Source organism: Lolium rigidum, chromosome 1, assembly GCF_022539505.1.
Source record: "Lolium rigidum isolate FL_2022 chromosome 1, APGP_CSIRO_Lrig_0.1, whole genome shotgun sequence".
In the NCBI taxonomy this organism is placed as follows: Eukaryota; Viridiplantae; Streptophyta; class Magnoliopsida; order Poales; family Poaceae; genus Lolium; species Lolium rigidum.
In genome coordinates, this window is record NC_061508.1 from 126,269,110 (window position 1) to 126,283,098 (window position 13,989).

Below are 13,989 nucleotides of genomic sequence, written 5' to 3' on the forward strand. Positions count from 1 at the left end.
GTACATATCTGAGGATCACGCATGTAAATTGGCAGATTTTTCTGAGTTACCTACAGAGAACCATGCCCAAATTCGTGACAGACAGAAATCTGTTTCTGCGCAGTAATCCAAATCTAGTATTGGCTTTACTATCAAAGACTTTACTTGGCACAACAATGCAATAAAATAAAGATAAGGAGAGGTTGCTACAGTAGTAACCACTTCCAAGACTCAAATATAAAACAAAAGTGCTGTAGTAAAATAATGGGTTGTCTCCCATAAGCGCTTTTCTTTAACGCCTTTCAGCTAGGCGCAGAAAGTGTGAATCAAGTATTATCAAGAGATGAAGCATCGACATAGGGGTTTGGAGTTTTCTAAACTATGCATTGTATCTTATCTATGTAAGTTTCAGAGGCTCCTTTTTCATTATTCTTAGGCTTGCTATTCTCATCAAACAAATTTTCAGGAACAAGCCAACCATAGTTATTTTCTAGAGCTTCATGCATTCCTAGGAGCTTGCAAGGTATTGATGTCTTAATCTCCCCTCCATCATTAACATTATTAGTGTACTTTATTCTATCAATGTCCATCTTTTCAAGGGTACTAGCAAAGTTGGTGTAAGAGCCAAGCATCTTATATTTAATAAAGACTTTTCTAGCCTCTCTTGCTACACCACCAAATTCTTTAAGAAGGGTTTCTAAGACAAAAAAAATTCTTTTCTCCTTCCTCCATATCAGAGAGTGTAAGAAACATATGCTGAATTATAGGATTGAGATTAACAAATTTAGTTTCCAACATGTGTACTAAAGAAGCAGCAGCAATTTCATAAGTAGAAGCAAGTTCTGCCAAGTGTCTATCTTCAAAATCTTCAGCTGTACTAACATGAGTGAAAAAATCTTCTATATTATCTCTTCCAATTATAGACCCTCGTCCTACCAGTATGTTTTTTAGAGTGTACTTAGGAGGAAACATGATGAAATAAACAAAAGGTAAATAAAGTAAATGCAAGTACTATTTTTTTGTGTTTTTAATATGGAGAACGCAAACAAGATAGTAAATAAAGTAAACCTAGCAACTAATTTTTGTGTGTTTTTTATATAAAGAGCAAACAAAGCAGTAAATAAAGTAAAGTAAAGCAAGACAAAAACAAAGTAAATAGATTGGATGTGAGAGACTCCCCTTGCAGCGTGTCTTGATCTCCCCGGCAACGGCGCCAGAAAAAGAGCTTGATGCGTGCAGTTAACACACGTCCGTTGGGAACCCCAAGAGGAAGGTGTGATGCGTATAGTAGCAAGTTTTCCCTCAGTAAGAAACCAAGGTTATCGAACCAGTATGAGTCAAGGATCACGTGAAGGTTGTTGGTGACGGAGTGTAGTGCGGCGTAACACCAGGGATTCCGGCGCCAACATGGAACCTACACAACACAATCAAAGTACTTTGCCCCAACGTAACATTGAGGTTGTCAATCTCACCGGCTTGCTGTAAACAAAGGATTAGATGTATAGTGTGGATGATGATGTTTGTTTGCGAAGAACAAGTAAATAACAATTGCGATAGATTGTATTTCGGATGTAAAGAATGGACCGGGATCCACAGTTCACTAGTGGTGTCTCTCCCATAAGATAAATAGCATGTTGGGTGAACAAATTACAGTTGGGCAATTGACAAATAAAGAAGGCATAACAATGCACATACATATATCATGATGAGTACTATGAGATTTAATCAGAGCATTACGACAAAGTACATAGACCGCTATCCAGCATGCATCTATGCCTAAAAAGTCCACTTTCAGGTTATCATCCGAACCCCTTCCGGTATTAAGTTCTAAACAACGGACAATTGCATTAAGTATGGTGCGTAATGTAATCAACACAAATATCCTTAGACAAAGCATCAATGTTTTATCCCTAGTGGCAACAGCACATCCACAACCTTAGAACTTTCTGTCACTCGTCCCAGATTCAATGGAGGCATGAACCCACTATCGAGCATAAATACTCCATCTTGGAGTTACAAGTATCAACTTGGCTAGAGCCTCTACTAGCAACGGAGAGCATGCAAGAACATAAACAACATATATGATAGATTGATAATCAACTTGACATAGTATTCAATATTCATCGGATCCCAACAAACACAACATGTAGCATTACAAATAGATGATCTTGATCATGATAGGCAGCTCACAAGATCTAACATGATAGCACAATGAGGAGAAGACAACCATCTAGCTACTGCTATGGACCCATAGTCCAGGGGTGAACTACTCACACATCGATCCGGAGGCGATCATGGCGATGAAGAGCCCTCCGGGAGATGATTCCCCTCTACGGCAGGGTGCCGGAGGCGATCTCCTGAATCCCCCGAGATGGGATTGGCGGCGGCGGCGTCTCTGGAAGGTTTTCCGTATCGTGGCTCTCGGTACAGAGGGTTTCGCGACGAAGGCTTTAAGTAGGCGGAAGGGCGGAGTCGGAGGAGTCACGGGGGCCCCACAAGTTAGGGCCGCACGGGCCCCCCCTAGGCCGCGCCGCCCTAGTGTGGCGGCGCCCCGTGGCCCCACTTCGTTTCTCCCTCGGTCTTCTGGAAGCTTCGTGGAAAAATAAGACCCTGGGCGTTGATTTCGTCCAATTCCGAGAATATTTCCTTTCTAGGATTTCTGAAACCAAAAACAGCAGAAAACATCAACTGGCTCTTCGGCATCTCGTCAATAGGTTAGTGCCGGAAAATGCATAATAATGACATATAATGTGTATAAAACATGTGAGTATCATCATAAAAGTAGCATGGAACATAAGAAATTATGGATACATTTGAGACGTATCAAGGGCCCAGAGTATATGTATCCGTCATCAGGATGGACAAATCCCACTATTGATCCATATGCCTCAACTCACACTTTCCAAATACTTAATCCCATCTTTATAACCATCCATTTACGCAATGGAGTTTGATGTAATCAAAGTACCCTTCTAGTGTAAGTGATTTACATGATCTCATGGTCAAAGGACTTAGACAACTATGTATTGAAAGCTTATAGCAAATTGAACTTCATGACTTGATCTTATGCTACGCTCATTTGGGCGTGTGTCCATTATATCATTCAGCTAATGATATAACCTTGTTATTAATAACATCCAATGTTCATGATCACGAAACCATGATCATCCATTAATCAACAAGCTAGTTATACAAGAGGCTTACTAGGGACTCCTTGTTGTTTACATAACACACATGTATCAATGTTTCGGTTAATACAATTATAGCATGGTATGCAAACATTTATCATAAACACAAAGATATTATAATAACCACTTTATTATTGCCTCTTGGGCATATCTCCAACACTTATCCTCCTTACCCCTAGCAAGAATTTGGGATGCAGACGAATCAGTGGGTCAATCCTCAACAAGATGTTGGGCAGGGGCAACAGACATCAGGGGATTTTGGCAATAGGAACAAGAACCAACAAGGAAAGTTTCAGCAAAAGAAAAAGGGTGTTGCTTATGTAGAGACTATAGTTACAAATTCTCTGAATTATGTTGATGCAATCTATGAGGGTTGTGGAGAACCTGGTCATCTGAAGGGTGCCTGTTCAAAGAATGCTTGTTTTTTCATATGCAAAGCTTCAAATCATCCAGTGGAGGAATGTCCAGTTCTCAAAAGACCTCATCAAATTGCAAGATACATAGGAAGCTCTACAATTGGGCTAGGTTTTATCATATTGAAGCACCTGAGATCACTCTTAATCCGATCAGTTCAACAAGGAATTGTGGATTGGTGACTATTGAAGATGGAGAGATTTGTAGATAAGATTTGGGTAGAGAATTCTCCAATATATACAAGACTAATTGGCCCTGGCAAATTAGAGATCTTGGTGATTGGTCATATCTGGTTAAGTTTCCCCCTCATATCCCAGTAGAGCAAGTGATTGACCATCCCAGGTTTGGCTTAGCTAAGGAAGGAGTGACTATATCTGTTACCAAATGGTTTGATAACCTTGAACCTGTAGAGACATCGAGTGAAGCCTGGATTCAAGTTAGAGAACTGCTTCCACCATGGTGTGAATGGAACATCATTGACCATGTTGTGTCAGTCTGTGGTCTGTTGAAGAAGGGGGGTTGGTAGGGTATCTTTAGGAACTGTGTTGAGGTAGTGAGGGTTGAAATCCTTTGTAGAGATCCCACTAAGATTCTTGCTAGTAGGGTTTTTAATTTTCATGGCAAGCTCTTCCAGTTGCAATTCACTGCTGAGATGCCTAGCTAGTGGGCTCTGGGATACAAAGAGATGCAAATGCAGGGAAAGAAGGTGGTAATGCAGGTGGTGGTATTGGCTGTGGGACCAATGACATGGATACATATGGGAGATCTGATACAAACAGGAACGATACAAACTCACAATCTAGTGGAGGATCCAACCAACAAACTGAACCAGGTGCTGGTACTCATGGCAGACAAGTTTATGTTGTTGTAGTTGACGTAGCTGCTGAAGAAGTAATACCAGGGAGTGAAGTATACAAATTGTTGCTGCAGAAAGGTGCTATAGGGATGGATGTACAGTTCATCTAGGATGATCACACTGAAGCTGATGAAGGGACAAGATCGGAAGTCACTAGTTTCTGGCAAGAATAAGGCTTAACCTTTGCAAGGAGAATGGAAGAAGCTGTTGAAGAACAGCTAAATTTACCAGAGGATATCATGCCAGCTTTTGATGGACTACTGAGAGACAGAGAATCATGAGATGTTGGGAAGAAACAAAAGTTGGGATGGGGGCCTGTGCAACCTGTGAGATAGAGTGGGAGAATTGACAGGTCAAAGAATGTGATGGACAAGACTATGGAGCTGAAGGAAAAGAAGAACACTATGGGTGCTGCTCAAAGTTGTCAGGTATACTTAGATCCAATCCTTTTTATGTTTTGCATGTAGATGAGTTGAGTAACATGGCTGGTAAAATTGGGGTGCATATCCATGAAGATATAGTTGGCATAGATGCTTTAGCTAATTCTAGTAATGTTAGTTGTATAGATGCTCCTATTTCTATCAATATTAATCATGTAGTTGCTGATATAGATGTAGATCAAAGACATAGCTTAGAAAATGTGACAGATTTACATGACGGCTGTCCAAAAACTCCCGATCATGGTAATACAGATCAAGAGTTTGATGATAGAGGTGAGGATGTGTGGGTTTATGTTACTAGGAAAAAACAGGGCAAACATCCTAGGAAAATGTTTAGATGAAGTGTGGCTTCTGGAATGGTAGGGGTATCCAAGCCCTAGGTAGGAAAAAAATATATAGATGATAACCTTACTCCTTTACAATTAGACTACATTGGTTTCCACAACACTAACAGAGAAATTATTAATTTCCCAAGCTATGACATCAAATAAATCTGGATTAATGCCTACTAAAACCCCCCCGCGGAACCAACAGAAGGGAGGTGATTCCAAGCAAAATTTCTATTTCCTAACACACTCTTCAGGAAATTGAAATTTTGCTTGGAATCACCTCCCTTCTGTTGGTTCCGTGGGGGGAATTTTAGTAGGCATTAATCTAGATTTATTTGATGTCATAGCTTGGGAAATTAAGAATTTCTCTATTAGTGTTGTGGATAGAAATAAATTAGATGATGTAGTGGTCAGGATTACTATTGTTTATGGTTCTCCTTACGAGGAGAATAAAGAGGAATTTATTTCAGAGTTGCATGATTTTTTCCTTAATTGGGAAGGCCCTGCTATTATTGGTGGGATTTTAATCTTGTTAGATCTCATTTAGATAAGAACAATGGTAGTATAGAGCATAGATGGGCTGATAAATTCAATGCTTGGGTTGAATTATGGGCTCTAGTAGAAATTGGACTCACTAGGAGGGCTTTTAGTTGGGCCAATAACCAGGAAACCCTAATTATGAGTGGAATTGATAGAATTTTATGTACGAGAAATTTCCTGTAGCACATGCTAGGGCTTTGCCAAGAGTAGAGAGTGACCATACCCCCATCATTTTGGAATCTGGTGGTCAACCCACAAAAAAGAGTAGTTTTAAATTTGGAAAGTGGTGGCTAACTAGACCTGAGTTTAGTAATTTAGTTCCTAAAGCTTGGGCTTTATCTAGATGAAATAATCTGCTATAGATAGCTAGCATGATAAAACTAAATACTTTAGGAAATTAGCTAGAGGTTGGAGTGCAAATTTAGAAGCATATATTAGGAAACATAAGAAAGAACTTATGGAGGAGTATGATTATCTTGACATTATGTCAGAATCTCAACCTCTGGATGAGTTGAGTAGGAAGAAACTAGAGGATATACTCATATAACTCAATTCTTATTGGATAATAGAAGAAACTAAAGCTAGACATAGATCTAGAGACAAACATATATTAGAAGGAGATAGAAATACCGCTTACTTTCATGATCTTGCCAATCAGAGAAGAAGAAAGAAAAGGATTAATTTGTTAGAGGACCCTGATGGACCTGTAACTGAACAAAAGGATATGCTTAGAGTGGCAACATATTTTTATAAGGATCTCTTCAAGAAAGAGGATAGGTCGAATATTAGATTGAAGGAAGATTTCTTTTCCCCTGAGGAAAAAGTCACTCCTCTGGAAAACTTAGAATTAGAGAGGAGGTTTACTGATAGTGAGGTTAGAGAGGCTGTCTTTGGTTCTTATGCCGAAGGAGTACCATGTCATGATGGCTTGTCTTTCCTGTTTTTCCAAACCTTTTGGGAAATAATTTGCTTCATGTTGAGGTTCTGCAAATAATTTGTCGAAGCTTGCCTGTATATTGGTGAAGTTGGACTAGATGCTAGCAAATTTTGCTTGAACATTTTCTGTGTAAATCCAAAACTCTTACACGTCTTCACGTTTTTTTTTTTTTTTTGCAAGGTTTGCAGAGAACTGAGCTCAAGAAAGGCAGTGTCCTCAGATTCAGTTGATTTAGTGAGGAGTGGAAGCTCAGCTCGCCGAAGATCAGAGAGGGTGAGAGGGATTATACACCGACACACCGGTAACCAGACTCACCTTGCTGATCCTACCGCCACCAATCGCCGCCCACCGCCTGAAGAATTGTTCTTTAGCAACCAAGCCCGAAACTCCACGATCTGTACCCGAGCTATGCCTCCGCCATTAGTGACGCTGCCGCTGGAATCAAGAGCAGGGGCAGGGGATTTTAGGAGAGATCCCAACCTTACCAAAATCCAGATCCATTTCAGATACGGTTATGCAAATATCCAGAACATCCAGAGAGGAAGAAAGTAGAGAATTGCAGGAAAATTTCGAGCAAGGTTTGGTCTAGATAGCAAGGGCCAACCCACGAACACTGGGGGCTAGGGTTTCAACCCGATTACAAAGAGATGATTTGGATATGCCTCAGATGGTTTGGATATGCCTCAGAACCCTGGCTTTTATAGCCATCTGATGCGAGATGTACAGTTGTGAGGACGAAGCTTTTGCGCGAACCAACGGTTCAAACACTGGACGTCAGAAGGAAGATCAACGGCTAGGTGTTAATGAAGTCACAGACAGTTAACTGAAGCGACAATAGAGCATAGCTTCATATTCGTCAGGCCTGACACCATGGAAAGTCCCGATTAATACAATCTCACGAACAACAATGGCAGGATTTGTTCCGAGACATTACGCCGGCATCAGATTATTTATGTCCACAGCCACAGGTGCCGAGGAACGGAAATTGATCCAGCCAGTAGGCATAAACTACATTGACAGGCGCGGGTCAGTGAGATGAGGAAGACCAGCCCTGGCCCCCAAAGCTCTGCAGCTGCAAGCAGCCTGCAAATCAAATGCATATCCGTAAATCATTACCGTTTCACCAGCCATAGAATAATACTGACTGAAATGCAGCGCCTTACCACTTGTGCTGCAAAAGGCAGCATCTTCTCAATCGGCATGCCGGTGCATAAACCTAATCAGAAGGCACAAAGAATTAGCTCATGAAGTGTCTCGGCAGTCATCATTCATCAGTCAGGATACAAACAAGGAACAATCCCCTATGCCTCAAGTAAATCAGATATAACAAAATGTAATTTTGACATGTGAAGGTTTTTTTCCCAGAATAAATCAGATATAACAGTGCTGCCCTATGCCTCAAGTAGTTTCATTCTGACAACAAAATGACTGCACAATTTTTTCATTACGATCTTTGTACGACAAGAATGTGGCCTAACTTCGCCATGCATTGTCCACGTTATGACATGTGTGGTGTCGTACAAAACAACTGTACAAAATATGTCATAAGTGTAGCATCGCTCTTCTGACAAGCATGCTGCAGCAGTGAACCAGAGCATTAGGTCAAATTTTTTGCATTAAGTCTGCATGCATTTTCGGTGATCTAACATTTCTTGCTCGGCAAGAGCATCATGCGGTCTGACCTTCAATTTATTTTTGGAACAAACTACTGTGAATCTGAGGTGTATTATCTACCATGTGTTATGTCTGAAAAAACAACTCCAGACGTAACAACAGAAGCACATTAAAGTAGAATATATCAAAAAACCAAATATTTCTGTTATTTAGCATGATCTTTTCCTGTATTCTTACCATATAGAACAGCTCCGATAAATGCATCACCTGCACCAGTTGTATCTATGAGCTCTTCAGAGGGTATAGCTTCAGCTGTGCCTAAAAGTAACCTGCCACTCATTGAGCCTACACCATCTGCACTTATTCTCAAATTTGACTGAAACAACAGACAAATTAGGAAAAGCATTAGTTTTCCAACTGGAAAACAGAAAGTGCAACTTTGATATAGTAAGTTGGGTTTAACAAAGAAGCACAATATCTAATAAGCTGGAAATCCAAGTTATCTATTCATGCAGATAGCAAATACTCCCTCCGTTCACTAATATAAGATGTTTTAGCTTTTTTTAGATTCGTCTATTTTGGTATGTATATAGTCTACTTTTAGTGTGTAGTTTCGCTCATTATCGTGCGTATCCAATTCACTTTAAAATGTCTAAAACGTCTTATATTTGTGAACGGAGGGAGTACATTCCAACAAGTAGAAACCAAAAAGGTGCAGGGTTAATAATGTGAGAGATCATCTGAAATGTTCAGTGCAATCCGATAATTATCTAATGTGACAAAATTGTAAATGTACACAGTAACTTAAGAATTAAGAGTAGAAACCCCACCCAACACTTCTAGAAAATTTTCCATTAGAGAATAGGCTATATCACAAACTGGCGTACTTCTACAATACCCCTATTTTGATAATCAGGCTCCACTCCACATCTCCACAATACCCTCCATCCATAATTTTTTCAAAAAGTAGAATTCTTCACATAAAAATTAAATAATCATTTGACGACTGTTCTTTATTGTTAACCCCTTGCAAGGCATGGGTTTAATGCTTTTCTCAGGCCAAAGAACTTCGCTTTCATTTTACAGCATCTTTTTTTTACCTCGTTTTACAGCATCTTTGGTTTTAGATTAGTGCAGCATAGCTTATGCCATATAGTTGTAGATCTTAAGTTCAATGATAACATACCTTGGAAGCAATGCATTTTGGCAAGCTAGAACTCAAATCAACTTTCTGCTCTAGCGATTCCAGCAGATCCTCTACATCAGTTTCCTCAGTCTCAGAAGCATCTGTAAGTTGAGCTGTGCATTAGATGGTTTCTTTTGAAGAGAGATCACCACAGGATCTTTTGAGAGAGAAAATGCACATCCTAGGTGTTTTTCTTGTGTAAAATGTTTCGTTACTGAACTCACCTGTCATGCTTCTTTCAAGCATTAAGCAACCTTTTTCTCCCCGGGTTACAATAACGAACTTGATATTAGGTAACCTTAGAAGCATGTGCACCAAAGCAACTGGTGTTGATGAGGCTCCTGTCCAGGCCTGCAAAGTAATATTAGGTGAAAGGAAAATAACCTGTTGGAATACTAGGAATCTCAAATGCTGCAAACAACGATTAGCTAAGCCTTGCTACTCGAAGATGTAGGGCCGTTTCTGTGCAGCACGTTGCGATTTTTTAAATTACCTTATTCAACTGTGCTAACAAATAATCATCTGACAAAAAAATCCTAGACTAAGATGATAACAACAAAACATACATGATACAATTACATAGCATATAGATAGACTACAGAAAGGCATATGTAAGTGCACTGTTGCTGCCAAATACAAGGAAGCATACCTAACGAAGTGGGAAAAGAGAGAGCAAATACGAAAACTCTTGCCTAACCATAACAACTGCAAACACTTCAGGTGTTTGCAAGTACAAGCTAGTTTATGCAAATATTTTGGGACAAAAGGTAGTGTGCATTAAAGGTACACTGTCTTGGTGAATAAATTACCTGAGGAAAATTTGCAGAGCATACAACGTATGATGCAAAATTAAGAAGCTCGTCCAATCCATCCCTCTTTTTCTCAGCATCAATCAATATAGGAATTTTTCTTTGGCTTGCCTGCACTGGATTTCCCCATAAACGGAGATCAATCTCACTACCAGCTTGGATGAGAGGGAAAAAAAACAGAAAAAGGCGCAGCAGTAACACAGAAGAAGTTATGGGTTGACTTTTGGTCAACATTAACACATTAGACTTATGTTTCAGATAATCTCTATACATATTATATAGAAGTGCATTCAGTGTTTAGTATTTATGCACTCATGCTTATCAAATTACCTACAAGAAGATGGCCAACATGTTGAGGCAGGAAAATATTACCTCTTCTGCAACAAGCAAAGCAGTCTCATGCAATCTAACATCAAAATACACCATGTCTACACCATGTAAAGCAGCAAATAGGTTTTCATTTGTGAGCTCATCTGGCGTCATTGGGGGATAACCAGGAGTGTGTATACAAGTTCGTGTTTTCCTGAAAGGCGGAATGGGGGGATGAGGCAGAGGTAACAAAGAGCAAAGTACTTGTAAGTTGTGACTGGGGTACTACGTTTGTTACAATTTGTGAAGAAAGTAGTAAGAACAAAAAAATTGGCATGCAAAAACAACAGCATAGCAACACCGTTTTAATGTTCTAGCATAGCAATGCATAACCAACAAAGATTCTTACATGCAGATGCATATATATACTAAAGGCTAGGGTCAGTTACTCACGTCTGGTTGTCAACAATTATATAAGTGAAGGGTGAATTCCCCTCCTCTGCTACCTGAGATAAGTACATAGCAATATACATATACTAGGATTAGGATGGATGCTTCATGTAAATAAACGAAAGAAAGGAACATGGCAATCGCATTGCATACCATGATACAGGAATGGAATAAGGGATTTGCATTGTGCATTATACCGTCATATACGAAGTGTCTACCCTATCGTCTTGCAGTTCCTTGAGAATGTTTCTACCAAGTGCGTCATTGGCTACCTACACTCCAGTAGTAATAGCAAGGAGTGAGCGAATGAATTCAGTAGGTTGTGGTAGTGAAGGAAGTTGGATATGAACTTACCTTGGATATAATCCTTGGGTTGATACCCAGGCGAGCAGCTCCGGTGAGGGCGTTGCCGGCGTTTCCACCTCCCTCGACCTTGAGCGCGAGGCTCCGGATCTTGTCGTCGGGGTTGGGGAAGGAGGCGACGGTGGCGAGGTAGTCCGCGCCGACGGCGCCGCAGCCGAGCACGACAGGCGCCGCCTTGGGTTGGTGGGAGGCGGAGGCGGCCATGGGAGGTGGGCAGCGGTGCCGACGGAGAGGAGGAGGAGGGGAAGAAGGGGTGACTGGAATTGGAGCGATGTGCAGCATCAGCACCATTTCCTTCTCCGCCGATTGATCTCGTCTGAATCAAAAAAATCAATTTTTTTTTGGAAACTAGTATCAAGCAAGTCAACTCGAAGTGGTGATCGATGATGAGAGGTCCAGGCGGAACCATCTTCCATAAACACAAACAAATTTGCGGATAAGGCAGGCCCCTCACATCACATGGATGCACCGGGCCAGCCCAGCCCATCTACTGAGAGAAAATGTTTTGTGAACAACCAACATGTCAACATGTTACGTGGTTAGGAGGATGGTTGTACCTCCCGCGCTTAAAGTTTAGATTCTAGATGTCTCATAAAGGTAAAATATATTTTTAATGAAAAGTGATGTTTCCATCAATAACGAGGTGTCACCCTCGTTGGCTCAATCTTTCGGACTTACTCATGGGGTATGGTGCGCGTGTGTGAGTTCATAGGGGTGTGTATATTGTGTATGTGAGCGCCTACATTTATAATATTTTTTGTGTGAAAAGATCCACCGATAAATAGTCTCAAAATTAATGAAATTACAAATAGGTCTCTAAAACACCTAAAGATGACAACAAATATTGGTGTTAGGTGCGCTGCTATCCTCACCCCTCTATCATCGAAGTCACACAAAACTTGTCGTAGTAGAGCTTGCTATAGTAGATAGCTAAGTTTTGTCTGGCTCACCAAAGGACCAACTCACCATAGCAACAACCATTGCCGGTGGTGAGAATTGCAGATCGAAAGAGCCAAACTTGAAACCACACCAACGAATACGAAAACCGACCAGATCACAGATGATATGCCATACACACAACTTCAGGACCCATTGTTCTCTCAAAAAAACTTCAGGATCCATCCACCAGTGCTAAGTGTGCCACTAGAGAGAGGGTAGGGCGGTGAGGATCTTATTCCGATTTCACGACGTCGTAGCCTCCTCTCCATCCTGAAGAAGAGAGGGGATATTCCGCAACTAGTTGCGCCCGCACCCCATTTTTGTTCTGACATTTCCAAATTTCCAAAAAATGCAAACTAAAATTTTAGACATACATTCTATTGTATCTTGTGCATCTGTAAAATTTCATCCAAACAAGACACAACACAATGCATGTCTAGAATTTTAGTTTGCATTTTTTGGAAACTTGAAAGTGTCACAACAAAAAATGGGGTGCGGGCGCAACTAGTTGCAAATGAGAGTTTCCTTACGGGGACGACGGGTCGAAGTAGACGGCGTTGAAGACGACGGTAGGCAGCACCGTCCGACTTGGACGGAAGGCGACCCGTGATGAAGAACTGGAGCAGGCCGCGCGAGCGCTTCCCAAAAACCTAATTCGCCCTCTCCCGTACAGGATCGCAAGGACGAGTGGTTCCGGAGACCTGCTCTCCCGTTCGCCGATGCACGTCGGCGCGCGGGATGGAGTAGGCTACGATGGCGGCTGTTTCTGCACATGCACCCTTTATTTGAAATGCATATTAAACATATTTCCAAATGTTAAAAAAATAAAAACAAAAATGCCTCGTGTATACCTTGACATGTTACATGTTCACAAAGTTGTTTCAGCAAAAACCGATATGTTTTGTGCCCTGTACTAAAAAGACAAATTTTTGGTGTTAAAATAGTCTATTTTTCGAGGCATTATTTGTCTTTTTTACACATGGTACAAAAATTGTTGGTTTTACGTGAAACTTTATGTGTACACATAGAACATGTCCCTCTACATGCTAAATTTTTTTCCTAAATTTTTTACTTTTTGAAATATGTTTTATACATACCAAATGCATATGCACCCATGATCAGTTTTGGTTTTCCGGCACCTGAAGAAGATATAGAAAAAACCTAAAACAAGAAATGGAAACCCTCAATCAGGTTCTGCAAGCTTGAGGGGACAGAAACCCAAGTTCGCCTTCTTTTTCTCCTTTCTCATGTAGCACCAGTGCAACGTGGCCTGGTAAAACCGTTTGTTTAATTTCCCTTTCTTCCTTTTTTGTTACACATAATATACTCTTTTTGCGGGTATACACGTAATATACATATACATAGAGTACTACTAAGTGAAAACCTGTTGGAGAAAAGGTCATCATTGGCGATGGTTACTGCTCTAGTGCGTTGGTTCTTTGGGGCCTTAGCACGACGACTTCCCGTCTGTCTATTACAACAAGCTCTACTACGACAAGCTTTAACTGGCTCCGGTGATGGAGGGGCGAGGACGGCAGCGCGCCTTCGGCTCGTGCTAGTGTCTGTAGTCGTCGCTAGGTGGTCCAACGACCTATTTGTAATTTTAATTACTTTTAGTCATCTTTGTACTACTGTT

General features: G+C 40.8%; 1 protein-coding gene across 1 annotated transcript; it reads right to left on the reverse strand.

Moving 5' to 3' along the window:
* Positions 1-7,502: 7,502 nt before the first annotated feature.
* Positions 7,503-11,815, reverse strand: LOC124669445 (uncharacterized sugar kinase slr0537-like). Its single transcript, XM_047206096.1, has 10 exons — positions 11,406-11,815; positions 11,249-11,323; positions 11,055-11,107; positions 10,665-10,815; positions 10,293-10,403; positions 9,708-9,834; positions 9,484-9,584; positions 8,535-8,673; positions 7,847-7,899; positions 7,503-7,766 (listed from the first exon to the last, which is right to left on the reverse strand). The coding sequence occupies exons 1-10, from the start codon at positions 11,703-11,705 to the stop codon at positions 7,692-7,694; spliced, it is 1,185 nt and encodes a 394-aa protein (XP_047062052.1). The 5' UTR covers positions 11,706-11,815; the 3' UTR covers positions 7,503-7,691.
* Between the last annotated feature and the right edge of the window lie 2,174 nt (positions 11,816-13,989).

What these genes read in the sequence shown, in the direction of transcription:
- LOC124669445 (XM_047206096.1), bottom strand. Translation starts at nt 11,705, where the DNA reads ATGGTGCTGATGCTGCACATCGCTCCAATTCCAGTCACCCCTTCTTCC. An exon ending in ACCCAAGGATTATATCCAAG is followed by an intron (nt 11,324 to 11,405) that starts GTAAGTTCATAT and finishes ACTGGAGTGTAG; the next exon opens with GTAGCCAATGACGCACTTGG. An exon ending in GCTTGAAAGAAGCATGACAG is followed by an intron (nt 9,585 to 9,707) that starts GTGAGTTCAGTA and finishes CTCAACTTACAG; the next exon opens with ATGCTTCTGAGACTGAGGAA.